At 33.1% G+C, this 18,089-nt stretch overlaps 2 protein-coding genes across 2 annotated transcripts in view; one reads left to right on the top strand and one right to left on the bottom strand.

The window, feature by feature from the left end:
• Nucleotides 1-891, bottom strand: part of LOC149486435 (uncharacterized) — a 32,462-nt gene extending 31,571 nt beyond the window's left edge. Inside the window, exon 1 of the mRNA XM_089698071.1 lies at nt 546-891. Within this exon, the coding sequence (XP_089554197.1) occupies nt 546-698 (153 nt within the window). The 5' untranslated portion in view covers nt 699-891. The remainder of the gene's footprint in view (nt 1-545) is intronic.
• An 806-nt stretch (nt 892-1,697) lies between these two features.
• Nucleotides 1,698-17,638, top strand: ClC-b (chloride channel protein 7). Its single transcript, XM_089698070.1, has 15 exons — nt 1,698-2,084; nt 2,350-2,454; nt 2,533-2,731; nt 3,122-3,231; nt 6,354-6,497; nt 6,815-6,992; nt 7,172-7,321; nt 7,526-7,667; nt 7,924-8,062; nt 8,386-8,649; nt 8,880-9,056; nt 11,800-12,009; nt 14,780-14,950; nt 15,377-15,538; nt 17,081-17,638. Exons 1-15 carry the CDS (start codon nt 1,965-1,967, stop codon nt 17,180-17,182), a joined length of 2,373 nt encoding a protein of 790 aa, XP_089554196.1. The 5' UTR covers nt 1,698-1,964; the 3' UTR covers nt 17,183-17,638.
• The last annotated feature ends 451 nt before the right edge of the window (nt 17,639-18,089 follow it).

Genomic DNA, 18,089 nt, shown 5'->3' with positions numbered 1-18,089 from the left:
AGCTATCAGATTAAATAAAAATATAAGTTTATTCCTTGACTAGAGTATAACTTTAATATTCTGAGATCACATAAAAGGCAACTGCAGTTCCCCTATAAAATGCATGTCTATATTTAGTATTTATTGGTTCTCAAAATAGATACAGTAGCTGTTCAAAATAAGAGTGAAGTGAAGACAAGGAGAGCAAGGATGTGATTGCAAGTGTATGTATATGTAGAGATGAGGGAGGCAAGGGCGCGAGGGGCGCATGAGACCGCGGCTAGATAGGAGATCTCGTACGCTCCTTTGTTATCACCGCGCGGTCGCTGATATAGCGCACTGCCACCCGCCTTGCCTATCACTTCCAAGAACGACATTAGTCATACACTCGAGCACTCAACGCGTGGGCCGTAACATGATATCACAATGCGAAAATACCCAACACCCGCGAGAAAGTTAATGGCGCTTATCAGTATCCACAATCTTGTACGCTAATGCTTAACTTTCACATGAGAAAAACTCAGCTTTTCGCTATAAAATTACAAAATCAATGCACAATTATTTACCACTATTGACAAATATGTCATTATCATCTCGGAAAGCTGTGATTTATCCTTATCACGGTCGAAAATTGGAAGTTTAACATCACTGCAATTATCGCCACAGAATGATAAACAAAGGCGACACACTGAATGGAACTTCGGCGGCAAGTTACACATATTTAGAAATCAAAACAGAGAAAAGATATCACAACGAAAGAAAACATTTAGAAATAAATCGCTTAACTAATTGAAAAATTATAAATATTTCTTGAAAAGATAACTCAGCATGCGATGATGTAGGATACATCACATCGCGATTGTCAACCAAACGAACGAGCAAGCTACACACACATACACAAATACACCATTGTTTACGGTACGTTGAATATTGCGCGTGTAGGTATTATGGCGCTAGTGGTCTTCGAATTGACAATCTGATAAAAATGATAACGTTGTCAAAATGATTTCTGCTATCATTTTTATCATTATGCGTAGGATTTGAAAACAAATATTTTTGATAAATTACTGTAACTATTTTTTAAGATTACTGGAACTAATCTTTCATTGAATAATTAATCAGATTTCGAATTATAATGTACACAATAAACCTACATTCTTGTTTTTGTTTTATCAATATCGGTAAAAATGTTTAATGACTGATATTTAATTAATATGTATGCTTTAAATAAATTTGATTAGTGAAACAAATAGGTTTATCTTGGATTTATCTGAAATTTATCATTTGAAAAGAATAAGGTAGACCGTAGATGTACCTAGTTAGTAGGAATTAATTAATAAAATATCCACCGAGATTAAAAAAAAAATATATATTTCCTTTAAGCTTTTACTGCATGCAACCATTTATAATGTATTGTTTAGGAGATTAATTACTTTATAAATAAAATAGTGATTAATTGCACAACATTAAACAATAAAATATTGCAAAATATTAAAAAGTTTAGACGTAAAGTGTAATTTAAGTTCAAATACTTAAATTTATATTTTAGCTTGAAATAATTTATTTATTTTTTACTTTTTAACCTTTGTAATATGTAATAATAAATTATTAAATAACATTCCTGACTACGGAACTTAAAAATTGTTGCAGTCAGTAGTTGACTTTGACAGATCTCGTACTGACTGATCAGGATTCAGGATGACAGTTGACACATGAATATGAATGTGCTAAGAATGACAACAATGTTGAAAGTATACAAAGAAATAAAAACATTTTTATCTTACTTTTATTGAAACTCGTGTACGCAGTTTAAATTCAATTAAATTCTAATACCAAATTTCCTAAAATGGGTCAGTAACAGAAGTTCGAATAAGTGTTTTGTAAATACTAAAATTAATATGTACTTAAATTCGTCATACATGTGAAGTGTTAGGATCAAATTCGTCTGTACTCTGTATTCAAAGTTTAGTAATAATTGTCTCAAAATGGAAAATTCTACTAATGACATCGTTAGTGAAAATACTTCTGATACGGCAAACTTAATTAGCAATGAAGAGGCTAGCACTTCAAACTATGCCCAATTAAATAAATCTTCTGACTTACAGGTACCTACAATTTTTATTTTATGTTTTTGGGTATTTGAATGTTGAGTATGTGGACTTGAAAAATATTTATAACATTTTCTATCTTATGATGAGGATTGTTTCAACTTATATTTCTATAAATTAGTACTCATCCAGTGATTAAAGTCATTAAAAATCTTATTCATAATTGAAATACTTTAATGATGAATGAAAGACTTTATATGATTTATTAGACAGAGAATTGTCTATCTGGCTGTTTCTCAAATATTTATTGTACACACTGTAGGATTCTGGTGAAGAGGACATCCATGGTAGTCATGGGATTAGGCGCAGGCAGCCTGTACAAAAAATTACACCAGGCTCCATGAATATTTTGTCAGCCAAATATGAGGTCAGTGTATTTTTGAAACATTATCTACAATTTTTTCATCAAATTAAAAAAAATATATCTTATCAATAATTTTTACAGAGTTTGGATTATGACACATGTGAAAACCACTTACTTCTAGATGAAGAAAGGAAGAGAGGTTATCCGTACATAGTCAAGAAGGACATAGCAAGATGGTTCATATTTCTTCTTATTGGTGTCATAACAGCGCTTATTGCTTTTATAATTGACATTTGTATTGAGGAATTCACCAATATCAAATATGTACAGCTGAAGAAATGTATCCTTTTAAAAGTTTATACATATAAAACTTACATATATACTATTTTAACTATCTTAAGTAATATTATTTATTTGGATTTTATTATTTATTAAAAAAATAGACACAATTTTATTACAAATTAGCTTCATCTTTAATAAGTTAGATTATCATTTTCTTCTCCTGGTATTACCTTGTGAAAGGTGCTACTTATAAACATTTTGAGAAATACATATTAAATCTTTATTGATTTAATTGATGTAGTAGTTGTTGATTTAGAAGGTTTAAATTACCTATTACCTAATAATATAATATAGAAGGTTTTTCATAAACAATTTTTCGATTATTATGTGCAATCATTATTGTAATTTGACTCTGAATTATAATTTATTTCCCTAACAAAGTATACAGCTGTGGATAAATATGTGCTGTTAGATAAGCTATACATTCCATATTTGTTGTGGGTGTTGACGAATATATCAATTGTGTTCATTGGTAGCGTACTTGTTGCTTATGTAGAGGTAAGTTATTTCAATTCATTAATAACTTATATTATTCTATATATATATTTCGATAGTGTTATATTATTCTTATTTTGAAATCGTAATATTTTATAACTTTAATTATTAATAGTGCTGCTGAAAAGATTTCCGTCTCTAGGATATTTAATGTAAGAAAAATTATTAAAAATTCAGAGCAATAAAAAAGTCAGCCAACCAGTTATTTTATATATAATTTTTTATAAATAAAACAATGATATAGACATAATTATGTTTGTGCTTGTTTATTAAGGGCTTGGTCTAGTAGTGCAAACAAATGCATCCTGTCATCCTATATGTAAATAATACAAATGTACTAAGGGAAAGTTGCTCCACTTAATTTTTAAAAATTAAATCATTCGTATGCATAATTTAATATTCGTAATAAGTACCAAAAATGACAATTTGAAACAATTTTCGTGAAAATTACACCGGGTGATTTTTTTTTATCAGTACACAAAATTTGCGAATACTTTCTATTGATATCTTCAACTTCATGTTTATATAACTGATCAACTTTTACAAAGAAATTTGGACGAAATATAAAAAAAAATAAGCTTTCCATACAAAATGCATAACTCTATACATTTTTTTCGACCTAAGTTTCTTAGTGAAAGTTGTTCAGTTTAACTAATAAAACGGATAAACAAATTTTGTATATAATAAAAAAATGTAATGTTTGTGTTAAAAAATTATAAAATAGAAAAATACGCAAATGAAAACAAAAGATATTTATTTCTGACTAGCTTCCGCCCGCGACTCCGTCCGCGCGGATGTCGGTCTTCGCGTCTTCTACAGATTTATTATATTATGTATAATATATAGATTTATATTGATAAACCTAATAAATCTTTTGCTAGCATTCTGATGCTTTATCGGTTGCACTGGATTTATCTCTTTTTTTTCAATCGCTTGAATGATATAGGATGGGTCCTTGATGGGCATCGAATGCTGAAGTCTCGAATCAATCAATTCTGACAGTAGGCAATTTATGTAAAATCTTGATAATGGTCCATCATTTTATTTTACATTGTTACATAATTTTTTATATATTCTATTTTTAACGAATGATTCACTCCAGTCCAAACAGCAAAGACTTCTGCTTCTGCAACTAAACGTTGCAGAAGCAGAAGTCTGCTTATTTGTATTTCAAAAGTGTTATTTTTTGCATTGTATTTCAAATATTAATTTTTTTATTTTTAACCGCATCTTCCGCATTCATGTCTTTTGCCGGAATTAGACGTTTAACTTCTACTAGTCCCATTTTCACTTTTTGATATGGGAGTGTATAAAGTAAATTTTTTAGATATTTCTCGTTATACTTTTAAAAAGTTATTATTGTCATTTTGCTCATTAGGTAAAGTAATTTCGCAGTTTTAAGTTTTTTGATACCTGCAATAATAACGTCATAATCGCCTGCACATACTTAACGATTACACCCTGTATACAATCCACCATCCACATTCATAATGTTTTCCTGTCCTCCTCTCCTTTACGCTGTTCACCGATACATTTTAAATGAGTAAATCTGCTACCACTAAAGAATGTTTCATTGTGATCAGCTTTTCACCACTGTTGTCGATTATTTGTTTTTCATTTTTAATCAGCAATTGGGAATCATCAGTTTTGTTTTTTGCAGATTGGTGATGTACCCTAACAATACGTCGAAAAGGGAAAGCATCAACGAATTATCGTTTTCGTCCTCTTTTTTTATTCTTCGCGTCTCTGTTACTTGTGTTTGTTTAGTTCTCATCACCCACTGAATTTTCTATGTTATTGTGATCTTCCATTACATCTGAGTTTTGAAGATGTGATGATAATCCATTCGTTTTAATATTGGTACTTAGAGTTGGTGGACTAAACTAGAAATGGCGGACTAAATTTGTCAGCGCGTCTGTAAGATCAGAATATAAAACCAACATCCTGTATTTAAGTTACAAAATTAATAATCAAACAACATGCCGCTACGTTGAAAATGACTAGAAGAAAAAATTAAAACACCTCGGCATATAATTTTGGAGTAAACAAATCATTTTCCCCGTATGGGGATTTCCCCGGATGAACTTGGGAAGTTCAAGTTCTCAATACAAGTTTATATTATATTTCGTATTTCTCAAACGAAACGAAAATGAAGTTCCAAAAATGTTTATTCATTTTTGGAACTTCAAAAAAAAAATATATTATAAGAAAATTTATGAGCTTACTTTAGTTTTAAAGAAATATACATCCCTTTACTGACACCCCGTAAAATAAAGAAATTGTTGCCAATCACCTTTGCAATCTACTTGGTTTCATTAACTTTATGTTCGAAGATAATTTTTTTCTAGTAGTTACACGCGTATTTTTTTCGTTTATTTTCCATATCGAAATCAAATGTTTAAAAATACGAATATTTGCACAAAACTAAGATAAAAATAATCAATTAACAAAATTATTAAATTTAATGAAGTAGAGCAACTTTCACTTCGGTATGAAGGAAAATCGAGCGTAGAGCACACGTCAGAACGCTCCGGCCCAAGGAGCGCGACTAAAGAAATTCGCTAGGATTTTTGCTAATTATTTTAAATATTTTTTTAATATTTAAAGAATTATCAAAATTCAAAAAAAAAATTTTTAAAGGATTAATACTCATTGGTCTTCAACCAACTCGAATAAATTAATGGAAAAAATAACTTTTAGCAGTATTTATCAATAGATTTTGTAAGGCAAAAAATGGGAAATTTAATGAATTTATAACGTTCTAGTTAGGAAAATCATAAGTTTTTCGGAAATTGTATTCAGCACTTTTTAATAACGACTATATAAGGATAATAATGCGCTGATCAGATTGTATAAATTGTAATCGGTTGCAACGTAGTGAGTGCACAAACTTAGCTCGAAATGTCTTTGGGGGAAAGAGACTTATCTTGAAGGCCTGATTAAGGTAACATAAAGTAACTTTATAAATGTGAAAAAATTCACGCGCATTGCGTATATAACACTAATTGATAAACAAGAAAAAAAAATTCCGTTTATCATTTCATTAGCCGGGAAAAAATTGTCAAATAACTTGTTGAAAACGCAATTTTGCTAGACTGCAGCCTTAACATAAATGTAATTTTCAGCCTGTAGCTGCAGGCAGTGGCATCCCCCAAGTGAAGTGTTACCTTAATGGAGTCAAAGTACCAAGAGTTGTAAGAATTAAGACTCTGATTGTGAAAGCAGTGGGAGTTATTACTGCTGTCGTTGGGGGATTAGCTGGTGGAAAGGTTTGTTTAAAAGAAACATACATTATCTACATACAAAATCTTATTTTTGTAACATTCGTAAAGATTTTATTTAACTTTTATATGTGAATATATTATGGACATTAGTGAATATATGGACATCTCATTATACAATTGAGCAGTCCTTTATCATTCCATTTTTTACAGTTGAATTCCTTTGACCAAAGATGTTAGAAATATCCTTGTCACACACCATCATCTGTATTATAAAGAATAAGTAACTGATAGATAAAAAATACGAATCCCGAAAAATGAAAAAAAAAAATGTTTTATTCACAAATGTTTTTGGATATTTGCAGGAAGGACCAATGATACACAGTGGGGCTGTGGTAGCGGCGGGTATTTCTCAAGGCAAAAGCACGACATTTAATCACGACTTTAAAATATTCCAATATTTCCGCGAAGATCACGAAAAGAGAGATTTTGTTTCTGGAGGAGCTGCGGCTGGTGTTTCTGCGGCTTTTGGAGCTCCTATTGGTAATTTTTTATTTATTTGATAATAAGTTTTCAAAGGGACTCAGAGCAACCAAATAAGTTTATTTGAATTAGAAAAAATAACATTATTACACGAAAAATAAATATCTGGAGAAAAAATTGACAGTTCAAAATCTCATAAATTTTTAAAATTTGTATAAAAAAAGTTAAAATTTTTCAAGGTGGTGTCCTGTTTTCTTTGGAAGAAGGTACAAGTTTCTGGAACCAGGCATTAACATGGCGAACATTTTTCGGTACTGTTGTCTCGACCTTCACACTCAATTTTGCTCTATCGGCCTATCATGGACATCCCGGAGATCTGAGTTATCCTGGTATGATTAATTAACACAGAATGTATTACCTTTTGTCACGCGGTTTCTCTCGAGAAAACGCTAAAAATCACCAAATCTTTAATATTGTGTGGTATAGCTGGGTCAATTCTTATTATTTATGAGTAGAAAATATTATACTTACTAATCTTTTACTATGAATAATTATTGATACAGTTGATAGACTATTGATAGAGTTTTTTTTAGGTTTATTGAATCTTGGGAAAATGGAACCATTCCCCTACCAAATCTATGAACTGCCAGTTTTTATTGTCTTTGGCATAATTGGTGGGTTGTTGGGAGCTCTATGGAATTTTATTAACTACAAGTTAGCAGTTTTTAGGATAAGGTAAATAATTTTTAAGTTATGTAAAAATATTTCTACAAAGTATTTCTTAATATTCAAATTTAAAAATTCTTCCTAAGTTGCTTGCCTCACCTGTAAAGTATTTGCAACATAATATTATAAATGAATCCTGTTTTATATCCGTTAAAAAATATTAATAATATAAAAATAATTACGTATTAGTCCGTAGAATTATGGAAATCAGAATCATTATCAATGTTGATTTATTAGGAGAAAAAATGATTTTTAATTTTTTTAGGTACGTAGGTACACCTTGGTTACGTGTTGTGGAGGCATGCTTAGTGGCTTGTGTTAGCGCCACATGTGGGTTTCTTATGATGTTCCTTCTAAACGATTGTCGTCCGCTCGGAGAAGACCCTACTAAAGTACCCCTACAAGTATGTATCTTATTCAGCTGAAGCATACAGATAATAAAATGTAGTGTTTTTGTAAAAAATTTTTCTCGGTACAAATTCATAATTTTGAAAACATTATTAAAAATTAACCTTTAACTCAAAAATTTATTTATTCAATTTAAATTATTTTGTAACGTCATCCCGTTGTTTCTTTTTTAGTGTATAATTATTTTGCGCGTCGAGGTTTGAAAAGAATAATTACATTTTATCACCTAGAAATGACATACCTAGTGGTGAAAGTAGATCTTTTGTAGCTTTTTTTTTTAATTAAAAAAAAATACAATTTTTTTATTATTTTTCCTTAGCTATACTGCGCAGACGGCGAGTACAACGCGCTCGCGGCAATCTGGTTCCAAACGCCCGAAGCGTCAGTTCGCTCATTCCTTCACGACCCGCTCGGTTCATACAAACCATTATCACTATTAGTGTTTGTAATCAGTTACTTTCTACTGTCCACATGGACGTTTGGTCTCGCTGTGTCCAGTGGACTGTTTATACCGAATCTGTTAACGGGCGCCGCTTGGGGAAGGCTTTTGGCCATTTGGATACAGTACGCAATACCGTCTACGGTAAGATATTTTTTGTTGTCTGTATACATTGTATGAATTTTGGGATGATGTAGTAAGTTAAATAAGTATTTAAGAATAAGGAATTTCAAAATAAATTTTATGTAAATATACTATTTATTTATCGATCGAAGAGATAAGCTTAAATATTAAAAATAACTATCGATTCAATTATATATTCATTGAAAATCTAAGACCTAAGTTGTAAATGAAAAATCTTCATTGTATTACAGAGTATAAACCCAGCGAAATACGCTTTAATTGGGGCTGCAGCACAACTAGGTGGTGTGGTGCGAATGACGATATCTTTGACGGTCATCATTATTGAGACAACAGGACAGATATCTAATGCTCTGCCCATTATCATCACTCTGGTGGTTGCAAAGTGGACTGGGGACTTCTTTAATGAGGTTTGTATTGCCATCATTGCCAATTTACAATGCAGCTTTTTTTTATTTATTTATGTAATCACCATCAAGAGCAAGCGAGCAGCTTAATTTTATTATTATTAGCCAATGACATTTTTACAATATCCAGGGTATATACGACATCCACATTCAACTAGCAGGAGTGCCCCTCCTAGCATGGGAACCGCCCCCCCCTCGCGCACAACGTGTACGCGTCCGAAGTGATGTCACACCCAGTGTTATTTTGAAATGAAACTTCTTAAGGCGCGTTGAGAGTTAAACTTTAAGTCGCGTCATGGCAATACCGTCACGTCATGAGGCGACGTTTTAGTATCTTTGAATCTTGCCAAAGAAGTTTCACTTCTGACACATATTCACGGCACACACGCTCTTTTTCATTTATTTTACGCCAATGACATTTTTACAATATCCAGTGTATGTACAGTCAGAAGCATAAATATATTACCATTTGCAGATTAGCAAAAATATATGTCATAAGAACGGGTTCAATAATATCTGTCTGCCCGTATACAGCAAAAATATCTGACATTAGTAGGCAGCATAATAAAGTGGCATCAAAATTATATGACGAAAATGTAGAGCAAATAATTGTGACAACCTCTCGAAGCATAAATATGTGACGTCACCTAGGAGGCAATAATATCTGACACAATTTTATATTTCTGTATTGTAAAATATAATTGATTCCTCACAAAAAGCATAAATATGTGACACTAGCATTCCGCCCGCGGCTTCGCCTGCGTTTTCACAGAAATACCGCATAGTTCCCGTTCCCGTGGGAATTTTGGGATAAAACCTATCCTATGTGTTAACCCAAGTTACCCTTTATATGTCTGCTAAATTTCATTGTAATCGGTTCAGTAGTATTTGCGTGAAAGAGTAACAAAAACACACATTCACATCTTCACAATCTTTCGCATTTATAATACTAGATTAGTAGGATAGGAAGTAGGATTATAGTAGGACTAGTAGGATAAGATAGGATAGGATTTTAAAAAGGCTAAACGTTGTTTTATTGAATTAGTGTTTTGTATTTTGCTGGGGTAAGAATATGAACAAAAGACACATTATATTTTGTAAATATTTTTTATATGATAACTTGCCATAATTTTCGATACTCAATAAAATAATAGCAATATTATAGGTAAATGAAAATGAATAACGCAGCAATCGTGTCAAACGCCGCTAACGTCAAATATAACAAAACAATTTCTAAATAATACACGAAGGTTACACTGAACCTTCAAATAAAATAGATCTACCCAAGTGGGTATATATAAGTATATGAATACTTTAATTTTGTCATGATATGATATCCTTCTAATAATATAAATGCGAAAGTTCGTATCATGTAAGGATGTTTGTTACTCTTTCACACAAATAAAAGACAAAACAATGGAATTTGGCACACACATAGAAAGTAACTTGGATTAACGCTTATGAGAGCTTTTATCCTGGAAATCCCACAGGAACGACAACTATGCGTGTTTTTCTTTGAAAACGCGGGCGAAGCCGCGGGTGTTAAGCTAGTAGAATATAATATCTAGACATACAATATATAGTATACAACGACGGCACATATTAATTAATATGGTAATCATGTTTTAAAACAACGTAGTTAAAATAAAATTTATTTATTTTATATTAATTCAATATTAAATTGAAAATAAAATTGTGTCAGATATTATTGCTTCCTAGTTGATGTCACATATTTATGCTTTTTGTGTGGAATCAACGCAAAATACAGAAATATAAAATTGTGTCAGATATTATTGCCACCTAGTTGGTGTCACATATTTATGCTTTGTGTGAGGAATCGATGCAAAATACAGAAATATGAAATTGTGTCAGATATTATTGCTTCCTAGTTGATGTCACATATTTATGCTTTATGTGAGGAACCGATGCAAAATACAGAAATATAAAATTGTGTCAGATATTATTGCTTCCTAGTTGATGTCACATACTTATAAATTATGCTTTTTGTGAGGAATCGATGCAAAATACAGAAATATGAAATTGTGTCAGACATTATTGCCACCTAGTTGATGTCACATATTTATACCGTGAACGGGAACTATGCGGTATTTCTGTGAAAACGCAGGCGAAGCCGCGGGCGGAAAGCTAGTGTCACATATTTATGCTTTTTGTGAGGAATCAATTATATTTTACAATACAGAAATATAAAATTGTGTCAGATATTATTGCCTCCTCGGTGACGTCACATATTTATGCTTCGAGAGGTTGTCACAATTATTTGCTCTACATTTTCGTCATATAATTTTGATGCCACTTTATTATGCTGCCTACTAATGTCAGATATTTTTGCTGTATACGGGCAGACAGATATTATTGAATTTGTTCTAGTGACAGATATTTTTGCACATCGCCCCCTAGGCATATATTATTGCTTGTGACTGTACGACATCCACATTCAACTAGCAGGAGTGCCCCTCCTAGCATGGGAACCGCCCCCCCTCGCGCACAACGTGTACGCGTCCGAAGTGATGTCACACCCGGTGTTGTTATTGAAGTAAAACTTCTTTAGGCGCGTTGAGAGTATACCTTTAAGTCCTGTCATTGCAATACCGTCACGTCATGAGGCAACGTTTTAGTATTTGGTAACTTTGAATCTTACCAAAGAAGTTTCACTTCTGACACATATTCACGGCACACACGCTCTTTTTCATTTATTTTACGCCAATGACATTTTTACAATATCCAGGGTATATACGACATCCACATTCAACTAGCAGGAGTGCCCCTCCTTGCATGGGAACCTCCGCCTCTTGCTCACAACGTGTATGCGTCCGAAGTAATGTCGCACCCGGTGTTCACGCTACGGGCGGTGGAAAATGTCGGCCATATTGTCGAGATATTGAAATTGGTGTCGTACAACGGCTTTCCCGTTGTCGATCCGCCGCTGGCTGATGATGTAAGTAAATGGCTAAGTATATAGAAGAATTAGAAGATTTACAAGAATAAGATGTCTTTAAGTAGCCTATATCACTCTACAGGTAAATTAGCTTGGAGAAATTTTTGCATATGTAGTGGTGTGTATATTACTCAGATCTTAGAGCGCGTTTCCACTATATCGTTCTGGCCTATACAAAAATGTTTCGATATCCTAACATTACTATTTAATTTTATACTTATTCCTAGCAACACTTTTGTTTTCAATAAAAACAAGTTTTTATTTGAAAGAAAATGGTTTTGACTTTATAAAAAAAATATATCATTCAATTTCACGTCCTTGAGCAAACGACAAGGCGACTACCGTGAAACAATAAAATATCGTGTCCATAATAATTTGTTTCATAATTAATATTTGACCATAATAATTACGAAACAAAACAAATAAATAAATCGTCACTTGATAGTGGAAAGTGGAAACACGCACAAAACCAGAATAAACCAGTTTACGCTGTCCGCTGGTGCCACGTGCAGTCGTTTGGTACCGTGAACATAAAGCACACATTTCATTCAAAAATTATAATTATTACGTATAGACCGGGAGATATTGACACAAAATTTCGAGTCATTTGTAACAGGATGGCGGTTCTACAGGGGTCTTAGTACGCAATGACAAAAAGAAATAGTTTGGAAAATCCAAAAGTGCACGCCTCATAATTTTTTTTTAATAATTATTTATTAATTATTATTTTTGTTTATTTAATAACAATTAAACCACATCGAATCAGACCCTGAAAAATGAAAGGGTTCTATTCCTGAGCATACTCAAGCGTAAGAGAAAAAAAAAGACTCGATTAGTAAAGTATTTGGGTCGCTATCGTGTTAACAAGAAAATCCTCCGCACATACAGACACACGGACGTCCAAGACAGAACTTTTTTAAACTGTTTTTTAACTAGTTTAAATAACAAAAATGACATCAAAAATATCATGAATGTTAAAAATAGTGTTTTTTCTTAATATGTGTGTGTATGTATTATCTTACAAGTGCAATGTATGATACATAAAGACATTTTAAGTTTGAAAAATCAGATGTTTTGCGCGAAGTGACAGTAGTACCCACCTCAACGCTTCGCTTATGAGGCGTGCAAAACGATGGTGTGAACACTGGTACCGGCGGCTTAGTCGCGTAGGCGTTAGTTGAACTCGTCGGAAAAATAGCGAAAGTCAAACGATTTGTAACACAAAAATTTTAGAATTTACCGATAGCCCATAAAAAAGAAGTAGGCGGTAGTGTCATGCCATACTTTTCCGGTGTGACTTACAGCCCGCCATACCGACGCGAATGTGTTGATTAAAAAAAAAAACAATTCAACCATTTGTACCAGGCTAACTTTTGCACAGGTAACCATCGTCGTGCAGCTATTTACGAAAATCGCCATGCCATACTTTTCGGACGATTCCAAATGGTCGCCATACCGCCGAAAATCTGCAAAAATTTTTTTTTTCGCCAAACTTTTTGTACCAGTATTGCATTTGGATTTTTGGAGAGTATTTGATAAAATGTGACCATTATTATATTTACCATACTTCTAGTAGGGGGAAAAAGTGCTGCCATACTTAAAAAATTAATTTAGTATTAATTTATATAAGTGAAGATTTCCACCACCTAGATCTTTGAAATTTTGTATTTATATTCGTTGAACCTCAAACTTACAGGAAAAATTAGTGCCATACTGTTACTAATCGTTCAAAATACGAATAAAATCTTACAATAAAAAAAAATCTTTAACACATTCGCCACCTCCCACAGCTATGGCATTATCACACTTCTATTTATAATCATTCAGGAGTTGTTGAAAAAAAAATTTAGGGTGGTACAAATGGTTCGGCGAAAAAAAAATTTGCAGATTTTCGGCGGTATGGCGACCATTTGGAATCGTCCGAAAAGTATGGCATGGCGATTTTCGTAAATGGCTGCACGACGATGGTTACCTGTGCAAAAGTTAGCCTGGTACAAATGGTTGAATTGTTTTTTTTTTAAATCAACACATTCGCGTCGGTATGGCGGGCTGTAAGTCACACCGGAAAAGTATGGCATGACACTACCGCCTACTTCTTTTTTATGGGCTATCGGTAAATTCTAAAATTTTTGTGTTACAAATTGTTTGACTTCGCTATTTTTCCGACGAGTTCGACTAACGCCTACGCGACTAAGCCGCCGGTACCAGCGTTCACACCATCGTTTTTCTTTTTGTCATTGCGTACTAAGACCCCTGTAGAACCGCCATCCTGTTACAAATGACTCGAAATTTTGTGTCAATATCTCCCGGTCTAGTTAATGTAAAAGTTATACGTATGTTAAATGTGCAAATATTAAAATAAAGTCTCATCTTTTTCAGAGGAGAAACACATATAGTTTAATTTAAAATCCCTTATATATATAAAATAAAAACTAAAAATAAAATGTTGTTTTATTTTATTTGCTGACCATACACTACTACAAACGCAAAAATTTCTCCAAGCTAATTTACCTGTAGCATAACTATTTCCAGGCACAAAAATCATAATATTCAAATCATTTGTAACGTGAAAGAAGGAAAAAGCAAAGAAACCCTCTTGGATTTAAAACATTAGTAAGGATAAAATTGTTTCACTAAATATTTTTTGATCATTTTTTGTTACAACTTTTGGTGTTATCAAATTCATATGGAAAATAGTTAGATACCTAGAGACTACAGAGATACAATTACAACAATATCTAACGACTACATTTTTTAATCTGAATTTTAGGCTGAAGTGACTACATACAAGCGGTTACGAGGTCTAATACTCCGCTCGCAATTAATCGTGCTCATACAGAACAAGATTTACAACGAAAATGCGAACACAACATGGTCTAACTTCAATGTGGACATGAATATGTTTAGGATGGAATATCCAAGATACCCTTCTATTGAGGAAGTAAGTATAGAGCTTATTGCATCACTTTAAATTATGATAAGAAAGTTTGAAATGTGTTTTTAGCTAATATTGTTTAGTTTTTAAAGATGATATTTATTATCCTCTTGGTGTATTTTTCTAGGCTTCATTTAAATTTAAATTATAAAGAATATTGCATGAGATCAGTTTCAGAGCAAACATCTATGTTCATCACACAAATATTTGCCCCGGTTGGGAATCAAACCCACGACCTCTGGCTTGGAAGGCAGGGCCACTACCAACCAAGCCTGTCAGTCAAATGAATGAATGCCAAAGAAGTTTACTTCTGACACGTGTGCTCGCACACACACTCTTTTTTTTTTAGTTAAATATACCCCGATCATCTTTATGTATAGTCTATTTATCTATATTTATGGACCATGTTATTTACTAAATAAATAATTTCAGTTGGAAATAGCAGACTGGGAAAAGACGTGCACAATAGACTTACGTCCGTTCATGAATCCGTCTCCATATACCTTGCCGCATCGAGCATCTCTACCGAGGCTGTTTAGGCTTTTCAGAGCTCTGGGATTACGACATTTGCCTATTGTTAATGACGTCAATGAGGTAATTATTTTTAATATTGAATATCTGAGTGTGTATCAGTTTTGAATTTATATAAGAATTGAAAATTCATCAGGTATAAATTTTTAAAGAATAGATAAAACATGTAGGGATTTAAACCCGCGTCTTTTAAAATTTGTATATTTATACAGCATTTGAATAGCGGCCTTTACACGCAAACTCTATCGCGCATGAAACAGCAATCGTGTGTGAAAGATCGTGCGTATAAAGGGTGCAGGGGACGGAAGGATAGACCACATGCCGCGCTCATCAGTCGCGCGCGCAATAGCGCACTCACGATTGTACACAGGTTGCCTTTACACATAAATTCTTTCGCGCACGAATAAGGGCGCGTTCCCACCGTGTCGTGACGACAGATAATCGTGTAGTTTTAAGTGTCGTGGCTTATATGTTTAAATGGAGGTGTTCACATTTAGAACGACACAATTTACTGTCGTCTACGACAGTTTTTGCAGTGACGACACTGTGTCGTGACAGTGGGAACGGCAAGCACGACAGTCGTAAAACGATAAAAAAATCGTGGACGGCAACTCTATGTAGACGAACACGTGTTTTCCCTTCCCTCTCACACCCGCGCGCCCCTCGCGTCTGTTCTCGGTTTGCTTTTCCCAACCCAAGCGAACGTAGAGGCGACTAGATTTGTAGCTTGCTGATGGTGCGAGCGATCTGAGCGATCCAATGGGAACAGCTAGATACGACAGTCGCTAAACGATAAAAAATGTTGACGACAAACAATCGTTATAATGGGAACAGGTAGAGACTACAGTCGTCGAACGATAAATTTGTCGTTACGACATAGTGGGAACGCGCCCTAAGATGGCGGACATACGCACGTGGAGCAAGGAATTAGTATTGGAGCTTATTACTTTATACAGATCTTTCCCATGTCTCTGGAAAATCGGAAGAGTACAAAAACAAGAATTTAAAAGACCAAGCATATAAAAAACTTATCGACTTTTGTAAAGAAAAAGGTTTTATTGACGCTAATCGTGATTTAGTTGTAAAAACAATGCAAAGTTTTGAGTTCAATTAAACCAGCAACCATGATAACTTGCGCCACCCGATATCTTGTCTCCAGTTTTCACTTCAATCACGCGCGGTTGTCGATAAAACCGTGTGCATTGCACACACTCCAACACGCGCCTCTTTCACGTGGTCTATCAGCGCGCAGGCGATTAGTCTTTACACGGCCGTTCATTCCGCTAAGGAAAGCAAACACGAATAATCGCGCGCGAAAGAACAAGTGTCGTAGTTAAGACATACAAAGGTAATCGCGAGCGATTGAACGTGCAGGCTTTCCCGCGCGTAATCCTGTACGATCCACAGAACGCGCGATAGAGTTTGCGTGTAAAGGCCGCTAATGCCATAAAACAGAAATATCAAGATCCACAAAGATATATTATACTGGGAAAATTATACAGCTTTTATAACTAGGTATTGCTTTATAATAAAATTGATAAATTAACGTGTGTTTAAATTAATTATTTTTATAAAAGTGTTTCAACTTAAAAACTTTTTTTTCAGGTGGTGGGAATGGTAACTCGGAAAGATATAGCAAGGTACAGAGTATGGAGGCATAGAGGACACATGGGAATGGAAGAATTATTACTTTCTAGTGAAATTTAAATGTTCTACTTTTATAGAAAACCTATTAACATTGTGAATTTATAAAATAAGTACATAGTTGAAGGAAAATCTTAATTAAGATATAATTATTAGTCTAAGCAACTTACTGAGGATCATAATTATTTAAGTGAAGAAATGCCAATATTTATTATTGTTTAACTATTATGTAAAGTACATATATGTATCTAAAGTATTTTGACATAGAGCTGTGAAATAATTGATATAAATCAATATGGGTAATGGGTATAGTTCTTAGGGGCTTGTTACTCGTACTAATGTAGGAATTTATTTGAATATTTTACCAAAGACACCTATCAGATAATTAATCATATTATATTGTTGCATTGCTTTCAATCACTGATAAATATATTAATTTAAGGAAATCTATATTATATTTACATGGAAGAATTATTTATGTAAATAAAAAATAAAGTAAGTAAATCGTGTTTTATTCTTCTGCTCATAAGAATAATATACTACTACAATTACTTATTAGTTATTACACCATGAAGTAGTAATTATCTTCATCAACAAAATTGTAGTCCTATTCTCATTAATGTCCTTTAATTATTAACAAATAGTTCCCAGCCGATGCCAGCCCACAAATTGATGAACAATATAACAGGTAGAATAACCAATATCAACAGTATATAATTCACATATTCATCCATTATATATTTTATAGTAAAAGATATATGTTTCTCTACAAATCGTCGATTGTTCGAAGATTTTGAGGAATTATCTTTTACTTATACACTGCAAAGCAAACTGCAATATTTACAAATTTCGAGGAGATATTCACAAAATATCACAATTCACAATGAAATCCAATGTCAAAATTTAAATTTCTGTCGCTTGTCATTTGTCAATGTCACATTAGTCGGCACCACAGAACAGTAAAATTTAA

The sequence above is a fragment of the Colias philodice genome, chromosome 8, assembly GCF_061535455.1.
Source record: "Colias philodice isolate Cphi_HAF_F1 chromosome 8, ilColPhil1 Martin Lab GWU primary, whole genome shotgun sequence".
NCBI classification, from domain to species: domain Eukaryota; kingdom Metazoa; phylum Arthropoda; class Insecta; order Lepidoptera; family Pieridae; genus Colias; species Colias philodice.
Note: the sequence above shows the minus strand (reverse complement) of the source record. Positions and strands in the feature narration are given on the sequence as shown.

Excerpts from the sequence above, each read along its gene's own strand:
- ClC-b (XM_089698070.1), top strand. The coding sequence starts at position 1,965 with ATGGAAAATTCTACTAATGACATCGTTAGTGAAAATACTTCTGATACG. Across the intron at positions 3,232-6,353 it reads TACTTGTTGCTTATGTAGAG|CCTGTAGCTGCAGGCAGTGG; the intron begins GTAAGTTATTTC and ends TGTAATTTTCAG. Across the intron at positions 7,322-7,525 it reads CGGAGATCTGAGTTATCCTG|GTTTATTGAATCTTGGGAAA; the intron begins GTATGATTAATT and ends AGTTTTTTTTAG.